Source organism: Phascolarctos cinereus, unplaced genomic scaffold (assembly GCF_003287225.1).
Source record: "Phascolarctos cinereus isolate Bilbo 61053 unplaced genomic scaffold, phaCin_HiC Scaffold_726;HRSCAF=1367, whole genome shotgun sequence".
Classification (NCBI taxonomy): Eukaryota; Metazoa; Chordata; class Mammalia; order Diprotodontia; family Phascolarctidae; genus Phascolarctos; species Phascolarctos cinereus.
The window spans coordinates 409,594,127-409,609,646 of NW_027556098.1; the positions used below are offsets into that span (position 1 = coordinate 409,594,127).

At 60.6% G+C, this 15,520-nt stretch overlaps 3 protein-coding genes across 4 annotated transcripts; 1 reads left to right on the top strand and 2 right to left on the bottom strand.

Moving 5' to 3' along the window:
- Nucleotides 1–402: 402 nt before the first annotated feature.
- On the top strand, nt 403–3,779 carry CCDC97 (coiled-coil domain containing 97). Of its 2 annotated transcripts, none has more exons than XM_020978428.2 (5): nt 403–589; nt 1,473–1,958; nt 2,500–2,766; nt 2,855–2,984; nt 3,230–3,779. In XM_020978428.2, the coding sequence occupies exons 1-5, from the start codon at nt 556–558 to the stop codon at nt 3,348–3,350; spliced, it is 1,038 nt and encodes a 345-aa protein (XP_020834087.1). In that variant the 5' UTR covers nt 403–555; the 3' UTR covers nt 3,351–3,779. The 2 variants fall into 2 exon arrangements, with proteins under 2 accessions (XP_020834087.1, XP_020834088.1); XM_020978429.2 differs by having other exon boundaries at nt 446–589; nt 1,476–1,958.
- A 2,863-nt stretch (nt 3,780–6,642) lies between these two features.
- On the bottom strand, nt 6,643–11,052 carry TGFB1 (transforming growth factor beta 1). Its single transcript, XM_020978427.2, has 7 exons — nt 9,889–11,052; nt 8,443–8,591; nt 8,229–8,346; nt 7,788–7,865; nt 7,530–7,674; nt 7,067–7,220; nt 6,643–6,977 (listed from the first exon to the last, which is right to left on the bottom strand). The coding sequence occupies exons 1-7, from the start codon at nt 10,232–10,234 to the stop codon at nt 6,819–6,821; spliced, it is 1,149 nt and encodes a 382-aa protein (XP_020834086.1). The 5' UTR covers nt 10,235–11,052; the 3' UTR covers nt 6,643–6,818.
- Nucleotides 11,053–12,286: 1,234 nt separating this feature from the next.
- Nucleotides 12,287–14,885, bottom strand: B9D2 (B9 domain containing 2). The gene is made up of 4 exons (XM_020978430.2): nt 14,754–14,885; nt 14,023–14,235; nt 13,316–13,441; nt 12,287–12,870 (listed from the first exon to the last, which is right to left on the bottom strand). The coding sequence occupies exons 2-4, from the start codon at nt 14,108–14,110 to the stop codon at nt 12,557–12,559; spliced, it is 528 nt and encodes a 175-aa protein (XP_020834089.1). The 5' UTR covers nt 14,111–14,235; nt 14,754–14,885; the 3' UTR covers nt 12,287–12,556.
- Nucleotides 14,886–15,520: the final 635 nt, after the last annotated feature.

Sequence of the window (15,520 nt, forward strand, 5' to 3'; positions counted from 1 at the left end):
CTTAACACCCACTCTGCTCCATTCAGAAGGGGCCACTAGCTCTTCCCTGAAGTCACCATTTCATCCTCCACCCCTTTATCTTTGTGTCTGCCTGGCCTGGAATAATAATAATTACAATTTACATAGTGCCCCACGGGTTGCAGAAATGCTTTACAAGTAGCTCATTCGATGCTGACGACAGCCCTGGGAAGTAGGTGCTATTGCTATGCCCATTTTACAGATGAGAAAACTGGGATTTGCTCATCTGTGGTAAATTTCTGAGATGAATTTGAACTCCTGACTGCAGGACTGCGCTGCCTAGAGGCCTCAATTGGTAGCATCCTTAAAGGCTTTGCTCGTTAAGTCCTTCCTTCAGTTGAGTGCAAGCTCCTTGCGGGCAGAGAGGCAGGCTCCCTTTCGCCCCAGTCGGTTCCACTGAGGACACTGCCTTGGGGCGGGCACTGCGCGGAACCAAGGGCCGAGAGCGCTGGCCGAGGCAGGGACAGTTTGAGCGTCGCACCCGGGAGCGCCGGAAGCGGGTTCTGAGAGCCCGGATCGCGACCGAGCGGACTCAGGATGGAGACGGAAGCGGTTCAGGGTCCCCTAGCAGGTGAGAACCGCACCGGGTGGTGCAGGGGTAGGGTCTCAAGCGCGGCGGCACCGCCAAACCGCATCTCCCCCGCCCCCAGAGTCCCTCCCCCTCTATCCGAAGGCGTTTATTGAGAAGCCTTCGAGACAAAAGCTGCGCTCAGGGAGCTTCCCTTCCCCCACCCTCCTTGGTGCTTTGTCCGAAGCCGGCCCCCCCTGAGCTGGTGGCGCTTGCGCACACGGACAGGCCGGGATCCGCTGGCGCCTGCGCACATGGGCACACCTGACTCGCGCCGATGGCGCCTGCGCAGATGAGTTTCCCTCTGTCGTCGCCGTACCTGGCTGGTTCCCGCCCAGGGTTTTTTGTGCCCCCACGAAGGGTGGGGCAGTGGAGAGAGGGAATGGGTTTGCGATAAGAAGGAGCTGGATTCGAATCCAGCTTTCCCTCAGAGTTCTTGGTTTTGTGCAAGTTGGTTCACGTCTGAGCCACAGCCCCCCCGTCCCGCCCCAGTCTGTGAAATGAGGCCCCTTTGCCCCCCAAGTCTGGAGAAGGCAGGCGGTGCCGGGGGAGGACCAGAGTGGAGGTTCGGGGGGTGGGGGAGTGTCAGGAGGGGAGGTGCCCAGGTAGGGGGCGGTGCCGAGGGGAGGGAGGGCCGGGGGGGAGGCGGTGCCAAAGTTGGGGGCGGTGCCGAGGGGAGGGAGGGCCGGGGGGGAGGCGGTGCCAAAGTTGGGGCGGTGCCGAGGGAGGGAGGGCCGGGGGGGAGGTGCCCAGGTGGGAGGAGGTGCCCAGGTGAAGGGCGGTGCAGGGGGGAGGGGAGGCGGTGCCCAAGTGGGGAGTGCGGGGGGGAGGCGGTGCCCAGGTGGGGGCAGCCCCGCCCAGTGGGCGCGCTCACTCCTATTCCCAGCAGCAGCCGCAGCCGCAGCAGCCCCTGAGCTCAGGGCCGGGCTGGGAGGGGGCTCCGTGCACTGGGGGGAACCGAGCGGGGCACAGCCCCCTGAGGCCCCCCAGTGCCGGGGCCCGGCCCAGGCCGAGGAGGAGAAGGAGGAGGAGGAGGAGGGCCAGGAGGACCCCGGCGTCCGGGCCATGCTGCGCGCTGTGGCCGGCAGCCGCATCCCCGTGCAGAGCCAGCAGAAGGACGAGCCCGACTTCACGGAGCGGGAGAAGGTGGCCATCCTGGGCCGCCTCTACCGGGACAAACCCCTCGTCTTCCTGGAGCGGTTCCGGAGCAGCCTCCGGGAGGAGCACCTGGCCTGCTTCCAGCACCTACGCGGGGACTACCGGGCCGATTTCTACTGCGCTGAGGTGCTGCGGGGGGGCGCCGGCCGGGACAGGGCCTCCCGCACCCGGCTAAGGAACAGGCGATACGCAGCCCTGCAGGAGCTTATCCGGGGTACGGAGAGCCACGTGCAGGACCGGAGCTGCTGGCAGACTTCGATGGGGATGGGGACATACACAGGGCCAGGGACATGCACACAGACTGGGATGGAAAGGGGGTCATAGACTGGGATGGGGATGGGAACAGGGCCAGGCACACAGACAACGATGGGGACAGGGACAGGGACAGACATGAGGTCATTCATACAGTTGGGACCAAGGTCAGCGCCATGGCTGCAGACCAGGATTCAGGGACAGAGACTAAAAATGTAGCCAAGAACCCAGACTGGGACAAGCAGGCTTGTCCCACTGTGACAGTTGTAAATATACGAGCCCAGGCCTAGGCCCCTGCCCACAAAATAGTCACTCACCTACAGACGCCCATCCCCTGATGTTCTAAGAGATTCGCACACTGTGTGTCTCCCTCCTCTCCCCAGCTGGAAGACTGGGAGTGTTGCCGAGAAGGAGACAGGGAATAGTGGGGCCTTGTGAGGGGAAGGATTGTGGGGAGAGGGAGGGAGGGCAGTCCGTGGCAGCTGTGTCCCACTGTGTCTCAGGTGGGGAGTACTTCAGTGACGAGCAGATGCGAGCCAGGGACCCCCTGCTATATGAGCAGTACATTGGACAGTACCTGAGTGAGGAGGAGCTGGCTGCCCGCTCCCCAAAGACCCTGGCCCCAGATGGCTGCCCTCTAGCCGACCTGCTCCTCCAGTCCTATCAGGAGGGGCTGCTGCAGCGAAGGCTGCTGCAGCAGCAGGAGGAGGAAGACGCCTGCCTGGAGGAGGACGAAGACGAGGAGGAAGAGGAGGAGGAAGAGGAGGAAAGTGAGAGAGGGGGCAGCGAGAGCTTGGTGGGGCTGGGGAAGGCTCCACAGGGCAACCCCACCCACTACCTGAATGGTCTGTCCAACAGATGCCGGGCCTGGGCAGGAGGAGGAGGCCTGGGTCCCTGACTCAGAGGAGAAGGTCATCCTGAGGGAGGAGTTCACCAGCAGGATGCACCAGCGCTTCTTGGATGGCAAAGATAGAGACTTTGATTACAGGTGGGTCTGGCCTCCCGCTGCCCTCCCCAGTGAACTAAAGCTCTGAATAAGTGGAACACTTCAGGGCTTGGGGAGGGCGGGAACACAAGTATTAGAGCCCCCATTTTGCTGACTGAAATTCGGGGACTGGACCCTAGAAACATTGGCTTGAAGAGCCCCCTGTCCCCCACTCCTTTTGGCTGAAGTTGGGTTGAGAGGGACAAGCCTGTAGACCCCCTTTAATGCCCTCCCTCCCCCCACTGCAGTAAGGTGGATGACAACCCGGAGTTTGACAACTTGGACATTGTGTCTCGGGATGAGGAAGAGCGGTATTTTGATGAAGAGGAGCCTGGGGAGGCGCTGAGCACAGAGCTGGATGAGGACTAGGACCTTGGCCCCAACTTGTCTCCCCCACCTCCCCCAGAGGGGGCCTGGTGCAGTGGCCATCGGTCCCCAGGAGGGTGTGCCCTCTGCTAGGCACGGGCCATCCCCCACCTGTAACATGACTGATGAGGAAGCACAGCCTCTGGTGCTTTTGTGGGCCCCCAGGGCAGCACCCTGGAATCCCTCACTGTCTCCCTTCTGCCTCTACCTTGCTGTCCCCCCTGAGCTCCCTTCTCCTTTCAGGCCCCTGAGCCCCGTCTTTGTCAAGCTCACCCGGTCAGGCACTCAGAACAGAACTGGCCTCCCAAGGAGTGGAGTTTGCTAAAAGAGGCCAGCCCCCAGCTCCCCTCCAGTCCCAACCACAGCCACAACTTTCCCTTCCTTCACTTCCTCCTGCCCTGTTTACGCTCCCCAAATACTTGCAGCCTGTTATCATGGGCCCTGAGTCATCCTTTGCCTTCCCCCTCCCCTCCCCCTTCAAGTCCAGCCCCACGGCCTGCCTGGGTGGGGGGCTCAGATGGCAGGCTAGTTGTGCCTAATGGGACCCAGATGACCCTAGTGACTCAGCCAGTTGTGTGGGAACCCAGGCGTCCTGCCTTCCCAGGCCCCTGGCTCCCCCTCCCCCAAAGGAAAAGAAGGTTTGGATTCCCCCTCCCCCAAACCCTTGGGGGAAGAGGCATTGGAGCTCCTGAGACATCTGAAACCATGGGAAAGAGACCACCTAGCTGCCTCCCCCCTTCCTTTCTCCCTTCCCAGTGGGGCTTTCCTGCTGAGTCACAGGGGGGAAGTGGGGTGAGTAAGGACTGGGGAGACATGCCCCACCCCTACCCTTCTGCCTGCTGGGGGGAAGGGGGCAGGGGCAAAGTGTTGGGATTCCCAGGGAGGTAGGAACCTGCAGGAGTGGCCACAGACAGGCTAAGATGAAATCCCAACAGCTTCTGTCACAAGGAGACAAGATGTGCTCATCCTTCGAGACCAGAGAGGGAAACTGAGGCCCCAGAGGACAAAATTCAGAAAACCCAAGCCTGTCAGCTGCTAGCCCAGGGCTTGGACTACCAGCAGAGAATGCCAATGAAGAAATGCAGGGACTGAGAGGGGGAGTGCTGTTCCCCAGACCCTGTCCTTCAATCCACCCTACCCCCTACTCCATGTGCCACTAGAAGAGGGCCAGAGCCTGGGGGTTGGGGGAGGGGGCCAAGGGATGGTCCTCCCTGCATCTCTCCGGTGACTAGCCCTGGTTCTGAAGCTATTCAGACTGGTTTTCCCCTCTCTCCGTTATCCCCTGCTTTTTCCATTGTCTCTTGCTGTCTCCCCCCCACCCCAGCTCGTTTATCTCCTGGGATAGGCTGGGTGATTCCAGGTCAGGGGATGGCTGGTATCCCCACAGGGGACTGAGGGGTCGGTGGGTCGGTCACTCTGTCTGTGTCTCTCCCTGTGGGGGTTAAGGGGAGTGAGTCTGCGTCTGCGTCCTGGGCCAGGCCCTGTCTCGCCCACGACTCTGGAGTCCGAGAAAATATTTGTGTTCTGGGCTGCCCCCTGCCGCCCCCTCAGGGACCCAGGCATCCCAGCCCTGGGGCTGTGTCTCTCCTCTCCCAAACTAGGGAGAAAGGAGTTGGGGAGAGGATGAGTGTCTTGGGCTGGCTAGTGCCTCCTCAGACCCCCCCTCCCCAGGGTCCCCTCCCCAGGATATGTACCATGTAAACACACCAGGCCTGGGGATATTTATACAGTGGGCCGGGCTCTATGCCAACGCCCACCACAGCCCCTGCCCGCGGGCGCCCGCCTGCCACCGTGGCAGGCAGAGAGGCCCCGGGGAAGGGGGAAGGAGGGGTGGGCACACAAACGCACACCCCAAGCCACAGACAACACAAAACACACCAGCAGGAGGGAAAATACCCAAACTCCAAGACACAAATACACCCACTCAGATGTGAATTTGCACAAACTCAGCTGAGACGCCCTGACCCCCCTAAAAATTCACACATGCTCCTAGGGAAGGAGACTGGGGTGGGGACAGTGACAAGCCCTTGTTTAAGACCAGAAGGAGAGACAGGAAAGGTCCCTACCGCCCTCAGTTTCCTGCCCCTGTGGGGGCCGGACAGGAAGCCACGCCGGAACCCAGGCATGCCCCCCTTCACTTCCCTCCGGCCCCAGCCTCAGGGGAGGGACTTGGGCCTTTGGGGCAACAACCACCTTTGTAGCCCTCCTCTCCCCCCTCCCCCACACACCCAGCCTCAAGCAGCTTTAGGCATGGGGCAGACGTGCCCTGACTTAGCCTGACCACCCAGCCAGGGGCCCCTGGCAGGCACGAGTCAGGCATGGGGCAGGGCCCCGGGTGCGAAATGGGGAAGGAGGAGGGGCTCTGGAGATGCCAGGGTGGCACACAAAGGGGTGGGACTTCCCCCCACCCACCACCTCTCCCGAAAGGGGAAGGTGCTTAGCTACACAGTTCCTCTGCTGTACTAGGCAGGGCGGGCACCCCTGAGGCCCAGCCCCCTCCTCCTGCCAGCTCACTGGGCATCCCTGGCCCAAGAGCTCGAGCCTGGGGGCAGAGGGAGCAGCTAAGAGGAAGACAGAGGCGTTCCACTAGTGTGTGTGTATGTACACAAATGAGATACATCTGAACTTCCATGTTCATTGAATCTGTCCAGCTTTCATTCTGTGGGTATCTCTGACCAGTTTGATGTCCATTCCGTACTCTATGCTTGTGAGGAGGGGGGTTGGGGAACAGAGCTGTATCTACGTCAGAGCTGTGTGTCGGGGGCCGGGGGGGGTCCTTTATGTCTGAGTCTGTTCGTGCACCTTCCTGCCCAGCCTCCACACTCGGTCCCTATCCCAGCAAGTCCTGACACAGTTCCCCCACCACCAACACTGCTACCCACCTCCCCCCCCCCCCATCAGAAGTAGCTGGGGGAAGGAGGAGGAGCAAACTCTCAGAATCCTGGTCCTGGGCCTTGGGAGACCCTACTTCCCCCAGCCTGGCCCCTGGCTCATGCCCTCTTCAGCCCCCACACTGGGGAGGAAACTCTCTATAAGGAGTCCTGGCTGGGGGTAGGGCATAGAGAGATGGATAGAATATAGACTTCAGGGAAAGATGGATGAGGGACAAAAGAGAAAGCTGAAGACTGATGAGGACAAAGACAGGAGGGAGATAGGGTGAGAGAGGCGGGTTAAGGATGCAGAGACAACTAGGCAGAGGGAGACATGGCATAAGGAAGGCGGACAAGTAGAGACGTGCCTCCAGCTCCCCATCCCAAACAGCTCCCCCATGCCCTCAATAACACACAGATCCCAGTTTCTCTCTCCACCTTTAATCGGGCCCCAGGGGGTTGGGGTCCAGGTGGCCTTTAAATACCACACACACACCCCAGGCCAGGTCCCTCTCCCCCTCCAGTAAGGGGCCAGCTTGGGGAGGAGTGGGGGGAGGGGGCCGGGCCTGCCGGGGGGTCCCCGGGGATCAGGGCAAGGGTCTCAGCTGCACTTGCAGGAGCGGACAATCATGTTGGACAGCTGCTCCACCTTGGGCTTCCGCCCTACATAATAGACGATGGGCAAAGGTTCCAGGGCCTGGGGCACACAGCAGGGGTTCACTGATGCCCCAGGGTTGTGCTGGTTATAGAGGGCCAGAACCTGCAAGGAGGGAGATGACAAGACTGATGGACCATGGGGCCCAGGCAGCTTCCTCCACCCCTAGCCCTGCCCCTTAGGCTAGGGCTCACCTTACTGTACTGGTTGTCCAGGCTCCAAATGTAGGGACAGGGCCCCAGGCAGAAGTTGGCATGATAGCCTTTGGGCTCATGGATCCACTTCCAGCCCAAGTCCTTACGAAAATCAATGTAGAGCTGACGAACACAGCAGTTCTTCTCCGAGGAGCTAGAGGGAGGGGGAGAGTCCCGAGTGCTCAGAGGAAAGGGAGCCTGTGGTCGAGGAGTTACAGAAGATGGGAGGGGAAATGGGCAGCCAAGGGAGAGTGTTGGGCACCACAGAGGTCAGGAAAGAGATGGGGCATCCAGCAGAGATGAGAGGAACTGGGGAGATGTCAGAGGGTCAGGAGTTAGAGGATGGGAAGAGGAGAGGTAGGAGTAGGGATCAGGTGGAGGGGAGGATTATTACAAGGGTTAGGGGAGATGGGAGAAGCCAGAGGCAGGTTCACAGTAAGGAACAAAGGTCAGTCATTCTCACCTGAAGCAATAGTCAGTGTCCAGGGCCCTTCGGTGCCTGGGGCTATGAAGGTTCTGTGCCCGCTCTAGGGGGGTGGCCATCAGCAGCAGGAAAGGACGATTTTGGTTCTGAATAATTCCCATGTCCCCCCGGACATTGTTCAAACCTGATCCAGGGAGGAGGCACAGCGGTGAGACCAAAGCCTTGGGGGTGGGAGGTGGCTAGATTCTGACCCCAGAGATGCTCCGTTCCCCCCAGATACCCAGATTGGGCACTCACCACTAATATCCATATGTAGCTGGATATCTTTCTGGTCACAAGAGCAGTGGGCACTGAGGCGGAAGGTCTCAGTCTTTTCTGGGAGCCCCAAGAAGAGAGAGAGGTGAGGCAGGGAGTGGGCAGGTACACAGGGAAGGTGAAGGGATAGGTCTAGGGTCCCGGGGGACACGACCTAGAGACAGCACGGGTTCCTAACCTAAGGCAACCAAGTCCCCAACAGGGTAGAAAGGATTATCAAGGGGGCACAGGGAATATCTGTAGCTACATTCTCCTATTGACATGAATTCATCCCTCTTTTATTTCTATGTGTGCATGCGTGATGATCTCTGGACTTTATTTCCATTCGTGGATGGGAATGTTCATTGAAAGGGGAGGGCCCATGAAGCCCCCCTCTTCTTCCTCCTCAGTGCATGCACCTCCCTCTGCCTTTCCCAACCTCACCTTTGCTACTTAACCACTGGTATACCACACTGGTAACATCAAAGGACAGCCACTCCACAGTCTGGCTGGGCCGGACCCGCTGGCTGGTCAGGTAGCGCCAGGAACCATTGCCAAATTTCTTGGGGGAGGACGAAGGGAAGTAAGGGGGCAGCCCTGGAGGTTACCTCCCCCACAGGCCCTGCCAGCCCCACCAGCCCCAGCAGCCTGGGCTCACCTGATACAGCTCCACGTGCTGTTCTACTGTTGACTTGATCTTCAGCATCCGGAGCTCAGCTCGAGACAGCAAAGCTGCATTGGGTACAGCTTCCTGGAGCTCTGAGGTGTTGAAGTGGAAGTAGACACTGTGGGGGATCTTCTCAGCATCTGGGGGGCACACAGGGAGAGAGCAATCAGGGGAAGCCAGCCTGTGACAGCCTTTCTGGGGCAGGGCCCGCCTGCCTCATCAGAGAGATGTAAGGGAAGCCTAAGGAAAGATGGTGGAGGCTGGAGCCAAGGGGCCTGTACACACTGGGAGACTGAAGAGATGTCTGGGGATAGGAGGCCCCTTCCCTCCCTCTCTACTTCCTGATATGGTGCCCCCTCCAGCCCCCACCCCCAGGCCCTCCAAAAAGCTTTCTGTGGCTGAGCCAATTCAGAAACCACACAGCCTGGGTGGCCTGAGCCCCAGACAGACCAAGGGACCAGAATGCAGGAGAAGTCAGAGGACTAGGGGTCCCATAGGAACTTAGATTTAGATGTGGATGATGGGACATCATGAGAGATTATCTAGTTCAACTCTCCTTTCACAATTGAGGAAACTGAGGAGGTCCAGAGGATAAGTGACTTGCCCGATGTAACTCAGGTAGCTAGAAAGTGGAAAAGTCTGGGCCTCCTCTGACTCCAAATGCTGGGGGGGGGGGGGGCGGAGAGCAGAGAGTCAAAGAGAGGAACCTGGATGGCCAACGGGAGAGAGAGGGAACAGGACAGAAAGGGGGCGAAAAAAATACAGAGGAACCGCGATGCAGGAGGACAAAAAGCCGGACAATTCAACAGCCGGAAAGGAAAGGATTATCCTGCCTCGCCTGCCGTAGTAAGTGGAAGAATTTGGATTCGAACCCGAGTCTTCCGACTCCAAACTCAGGGCTCTTTCAGAGGAGGAGGCAGGAGAACACAGATGGAGAGAGGCCAGGATGCAGAGAACCGGACCAGGAGTGGGGAGAAAAAGCAAGCCAAGTCCCCAGGCCCAACAGAGAAAGTGAGAAGCCTTCTCCAGAGCCAAAGGTCGAGATCAGCCCGGGAGCCCCAGGCCTGGGTCCCCAGTGGGGGCCGGCATCTGGGAGGGTCGGGCCAAAAGCTGGCGACCCAGGCTGGAACCTGTCTCAGCTCGCCCTGCTGCCCCGAGGCTCCTAGCCGCTGATTCCCTGCCCCGGGGCCACTGGCAAGAGGGAGGGACAGGGGCTGGACTCCGGGGTTTCCCGGCCGGCAGAGGGACGCCCCGCCCACGGCGTGTGGCCGCCCTCGTGGGTCTGGCCGGGGCTCCCCCGTTTACCCGAACGTGTTTGCCTCAAGCTCCCCGGTGGTCCCTTCCTCTCCCGCGAGCGGCCCTCGCTCGGCCCTTCTGAAGGGGCCCGGCCGCCCCCCCCCCAAGGGCTCTCGGTGCCCGCTTCCCCCGAGGGCTCACCCGGATTCTGGGGCAGCATGAGGACCCGGGTGACCTCCTTGGCGTAGTAGTCGGGTTCGGCCTCGGGCCCCGGCTCGGCCACGCGGTCCCGGGTGCTGTTGTAGAGGGCGAGCACGGCGTCGGGCAGCGGGCCCGGAGGCACGTCGCTCTGCGCTGGCGGGCTGTCCAGCCGCAGCTTGGACAGGATCTGCCCGCGGATGGCCTCGATGCGCCGCCGTTTGACCAGCTCCATGTCCAAGGTCTTGCAGGTGGACATGGCCGCAGCCGGGCGCGGCGGGGCCAGCAAGAGAGCCAGCAGCGGCACCAGGGCAGCCGCCGCCGCCGCCCGCAGCCCCGAGGGCGGCATGGAGGAAGAGGTACAAGCTGCGGCGGCGCTGGCCTCGGGGCCGGCGGCGGGGGAAGGGAAAAGTTTCTAAGCCCGGGAGGGCTCGGGATCCCCGATGGGAAAAAATCTAACGCTTTTCGGGGAGGTCTGCTAGAGGGGTAGGGTGCCTGAGACTAGAGGGAAGATGTGACCACTGCGGGGGGGTTGGGAGGGCGGTGAGAACTTCTAAGGAGAGCGCGTTGAGGGCCAGGCGTCGCCGACTGCCTCGAGCGTGAAAGGTCCGGGGTCTACGCGAGTTCTTCTCGATTCGGGGAGGGGGGCGAGGCAGGCGGGGAAGGCTTCCTCGGGGGCTGCTGGGTGCGAGGGACCAGGGGTCCCGAGGGGAGGCGGGAGCGGGCGGTTGGGTCCGGAGTGTCCAGGGCGCGGTGGCCCTGGCTCCCGGGGGCAGGCAGGGCGCGCTCCGGCTCGGCCGGTGAGAAAGTCTCAACTTCTGGGCAACAAGTCCCGTCCCTCCTCCTCCTCCTTCTCCCCCCTCCTCCCCTCCTCCCGGCGGTGGCGGCGGCGGCTCCTGCGGCTGCTCTGGAGACAGCGGCTCCTGGGCCCCCGGCTCCTCCTCGTCCTTCCTCCTTCCTCCCGCTGGGGCCGGCGACCCGGGCCCCGCTAGAGCCGGGGGGGTCCCGGCCGGCCCCAGGGGCCCCGCATGAGCCGGGGCGGGGCTGGGCTGCGAGGCGGTGGCGGTTGTGCGGGGCGAGACGGGGCGGGGGGCGCCCCCCAGGAACGCAGCTTCGGCTCGGGGGTGGCGGAGGGCAGGGGCAAGGGGCGGGCGGCGGCTCCGGCGGGGCAGCCGGGTTCGGGCTTCGGAGCTTTTTGAAGCGGCTGCGGCCCCACCCAGGAAGCGCGCGCGGGGGCCGAGGAGGAAAGGCGGGGGGAAGGAGGGGAAGGAGGGAGGGAGGGAAGCGCGGCTCCCCCCACCACCACCACCACCACCACTACCAGCCGCCCGGAGGCCGGGGGATGGCGCCCCGCCTCCGGGACCCCGGCGTCCTCACTCCCCCCACGCCGGCAATGGGGGGGTGGGGTGGCAATAGCGAGCTGGACTAGGGGCTCCCCCCGCCCGGGCGTCTGCCCAGGCCCCGGCCGCAATGGGGAGGGGCCGCGAAGCGCCGGGAGAAGTCACTCGGGGCTCTCCCAGCGCCAGGGGAGCGGGGCGTACGGACTCTATTCCCCCCTGGGGTGGGGGTGAGGAGTTCCCCCCCACGCGCGGCGGATACGGCCCCTTACTGGCCCCGGTGCTCTCCCTCCCCACCCCACCCCAATTCAGACCCCGGGACGAACTCGGCCTGCGATCCAAGGCCACTTATTGGAAGGGGTCGGGAGGAAGAGATGGTGGGGATGGCAGGCTTCAAGGCGGGGATAGATGGATAGGGCAGGACAAATAAGGGATTGGAAGCCTTGGGGTCTCATCCCCTGCGCCCCTAGAGGGAGGATTCTCTGAGGACAGGGAGCAAGCCTCATTTCAGCACGAGGTAGCAGTCTAGAGCACAGAGCTTCACCAGGTAAGGCAGTGCAGAAAAGCTGTAGAGAAAACACCGGAGGAGGAGAGAAAAAGGAGGAAAGAACGCGGGGAGCTTACTGGGGGGAGGGGGCAGGTGAGAGGGAAAGAAGCCAGGAGACAAGGGCAAGGGAGAGGAGCTCCAAAGACAGCCTGGACCCCGAGGGGAATGGCCAAGGAGAGGGGGAAGAGGGAAGGAGCTGCAGGCGCTGGGGGAGAGGTCAAGAGGGGAAGAGAATCAGTGGGGCCCACACGCAGAGAAGGAAGCTGGAGTCCAGGAAGTGGGCCTATGGAAGATGGCTGGGCCCAGGGCCCCTGAGGCAGGTTCCTTTCCCTTTATGGACCTGGTGTTCCCATTTTCAAAGACTGGAATGAACCAGATAGCATCCAGGGTCTCTAAGGCTCCTCTTAACTCAGTCACTCAATGGGGTGTCCCTGGGCTCAGTTTCCCTGAAGGGGTTGAACTCCAGGGTCTCACAGTAGGGGAGGGACAGAGATGAGATGTTTGTACTCTGGAGGAATCTTGTATATACCAATTCATGTATTTCTTTCCATGAGGTCGCCCCCCATTGGCTCGGAAGACCCCGGAGAGCAGGGCCATGCTGCTTTTTCTTGGTACCCCCCAAGGCCTCCTTAGGGCAGTGCCTGGCACATAATCAAAGCTCAGCACAAGTCTGATGATCGACTGCTGAGCGCAGAAACCTGGGGACTGACAGAAAAGAGGAAGGGAGGGGAGGACAGTTAGACAGGGAATTGGGGAGGGGTAAGGAGCTGGGAGCTGGCCGAGGTACTCAGCACTCAATGCCATAGCGGGAGAAGTTTCTCAGGATCAGTGCCAGCTCCAAGTGCACGGTGCCCCCCGCTGCTGTGTGGAGCCGGTATCGGTCAGCCCCGCAGTAGACTACGTCCCCGTGGAGCAGCTGGGGCCCACCACCCACGAAGGCCCTCGCCAGCTGCTCTCGCCAGCCACCCAAGGGGCGCCACGTCACACAGTCAAGGCTGTGGGCCCCAGGGCTGCTGGGGATGTGCAAGAAGCCATAGCCGGACAACTGGCAGCGCCCAAAGATGTCCTGAGACCAGACTTGCAGGTGGAGCCGAGGCCAGCCTGGGGAGAGGAGCCAGAGCCTGCCTCAGCCTGCTGCTCCAGCCCTCCTTCCCAAGCCTTGGGCTCCCGGCTCCCTTCCAGGCTTTTGCCCAGGCCACCAGCCACCCCATGGGTCTGCCCCAGTCCCCAAGGGGACTCCCGCCCCAAGCTGCTCCTGCCAACCAATGGTGACCACACTCTGACCAGGAATGACAAGTCTCTGTCAGGCCTAAGAAACAACACAGACTGTCTCTGGGTCTCTCGTCCTTCTCTTCAGCCCTCCCAGTCTTTGGGGGCCCAGGTGGGATTCCCCAAGCCCAGAATCCAGCCCTGGGCTCCTCTGTAGCCTGAAGGCCTGCTAGGCTCACTGAGCTGGACAGAGCCTCATCTCCCCTGGCCAAAGGCACTTCTTGGAGCTGTCCCTTCCCTGCTCACTTACTCCCAAGCCTGGAGCCCCTGCCCTTACCCTGCAGGCCTTTGGTGGCAAAATGCAAGTCAATTGGGTGAGACCAGTAGGCCATGCTGCCCAGCTGAGGGGTGTCCACTTGTGTCTGGCCCTCCCGAACGCCTGACAGCAGCTTCCATGCTCCTCCTGCCGGTCAAAGAAGGAAAGAGGCTCTGAGGGGAAGGAGGGACTAGGAGGAAGGGGATGTTGGGTTAAGGGGAGGTGCCACCCTGGCACTATAAAGAGCCCACCGGTAACCTAATTAGGCCTGGGCTTCTTCTACTGTACAATGAGCTTCTTGGCTGAGATGTCTAGGTCCCTTCTGCCTCTACAATCCCAAATCGAGTCTAGCCAAAAAGAAGGCCAGTGAAGGTCAGTAGCTTCCCTGTAGGACACAGACCTGTGTCAGATATCCTATCTCCCCCCCAGGCTAAGGGCTCTCTCACAGTCCCAGAGGAAAGGAGGAGAGGAGAGAGGTCTAGGACTCTTTGGAGTTGAAGGGTCTGGTGGGCAGGAACTCTGCTGTGGAGACACAGCTTGGGGGTGTGGGTCCCGAAGAATCAGGAAGAGGACCTCAGGACTTCCCCCCCTCCATCCAATACTCTCTCCAGCTGTGTAGACAGGGAAGGTCAAGGAGGGTCAAGTTCCCTCCTGGGAAGAGAGGGGAGGGTATAGAGGAATCCCCAGGGATCTGAGCAGAGGAGGCTAGGTTGTCTCCACACACATACCTATATGGACACCCCACTTGCAGAAGAGGCTGCTCTCAGAAAAACCTGTTGCCCCAATGATCTGCCCAATTACATGGACCTCAGCCATGGCTCCGTGGAGACGAGAGGAGAAATGTCAGAAGACCCCAGGAAGGAAGCCTTTGGAGTTCAGCAGTGACCAAACTGCTTCCTGACTTCAGACATGTTTCCTTCTCTGGGCCTCAATTTTCTCACCTGTAAAATGAGCACATCATGATTTCAGCTCAGTGGATAGAGCACTGGACCCAAAGTCTTGAAGATCTGAGTTCAAATCCAACTTCAGGCACTTACTAGCTGTGTGACCCTGGGCTGTTTGCCTCAGTTTCCTCAGCTTTAAAAAGAGGGATAATAGTATAGACCTTCCAGGGTTGTTGTGAGGTTAAGTTAGATAATTTAGAGCGCTTTGCCAACCTTAAAACGATATATATGTATGCATGTATGTATATACGTATATACATATACATGCTAGCTATTATCTTGACTCGATAACGCCTATCCTGTAGCCCCGCCCCCTTGCGCCTCTAACCCCGCCCCTGACGTCTAGTCCCGCCCCCCACTTCCAAATAGACATGCGCAGTATCTCTGGAGCGAAGCAAAATGCTCGCGATTCCAGCCGCCGCGCAGGCGCCGTTTCTCTGGCAAGCACAACTCTACAGAGACACGTCCCCGCGTCTCACGGCGCCCGGCCCCCGCCTCCCCTGCCCCTAATTTACCCGAGAAACTTGAAGACTTCGGGACCGTCGGCAGGCTCCACGGCTTCCGGGTGACTGCTCGGACCGTTGCTCTGGCAACAGAAGCTCGCTGTCGTCCCTCCGCAGCATTCGTGCACGCCCTCGCGTCGCTGATTGGTCATCGGAGAGGAAATGGGGCGGGGCCAGTAGGTATCTCCCGCCTTCCCTTCGCTCACGCCTTTGCTCTGTGCTGATTGGGGCCTCAGCTAGAGTGGGGTGGGGCGATAATGAAATCCCTCCCTTTCCCTGCGTGTGTGCCCGCCCAGCACACTGCTGATTGGTCTTTACGAAAGGTGATGGGGTAGGACTAACGTCTTCTCCCTTCCAAGATCCCTTGCGCCCACCCCATTGTTGGGCTCTGATTGGTCTGTGACTAAGGCGCTGTCTTCCCCTCTCTTTCATGAAACGTTTCAAGGGGGCGGGCGGGGGGGGGAAAGGGGGAAGGGCAATATCGTACCCTGGTGCCATATTGGGTGTGGCATGTGGACGTTAGGGTGCGGCCATATTGAGTGTGTAGCCCGACTTTATTCTACCTTCGTATTCCAAATAAACAAGAAGAAAACCCGAGCCTGCCACCCTTAGTAAAACCACTTTCTGCTCACATAGCACCTGTCAGATCTACTGGAAACTGCCTTCTTCTCAGTGTAGCCATCCCCCTGCCTCACAGCCAGAAATCCAATTCATTTCAGGCTGAACTTGTGAAGTACCTACTATGTGCCTCTTGTAATACTAAAGCTTGTTCGCTTGAC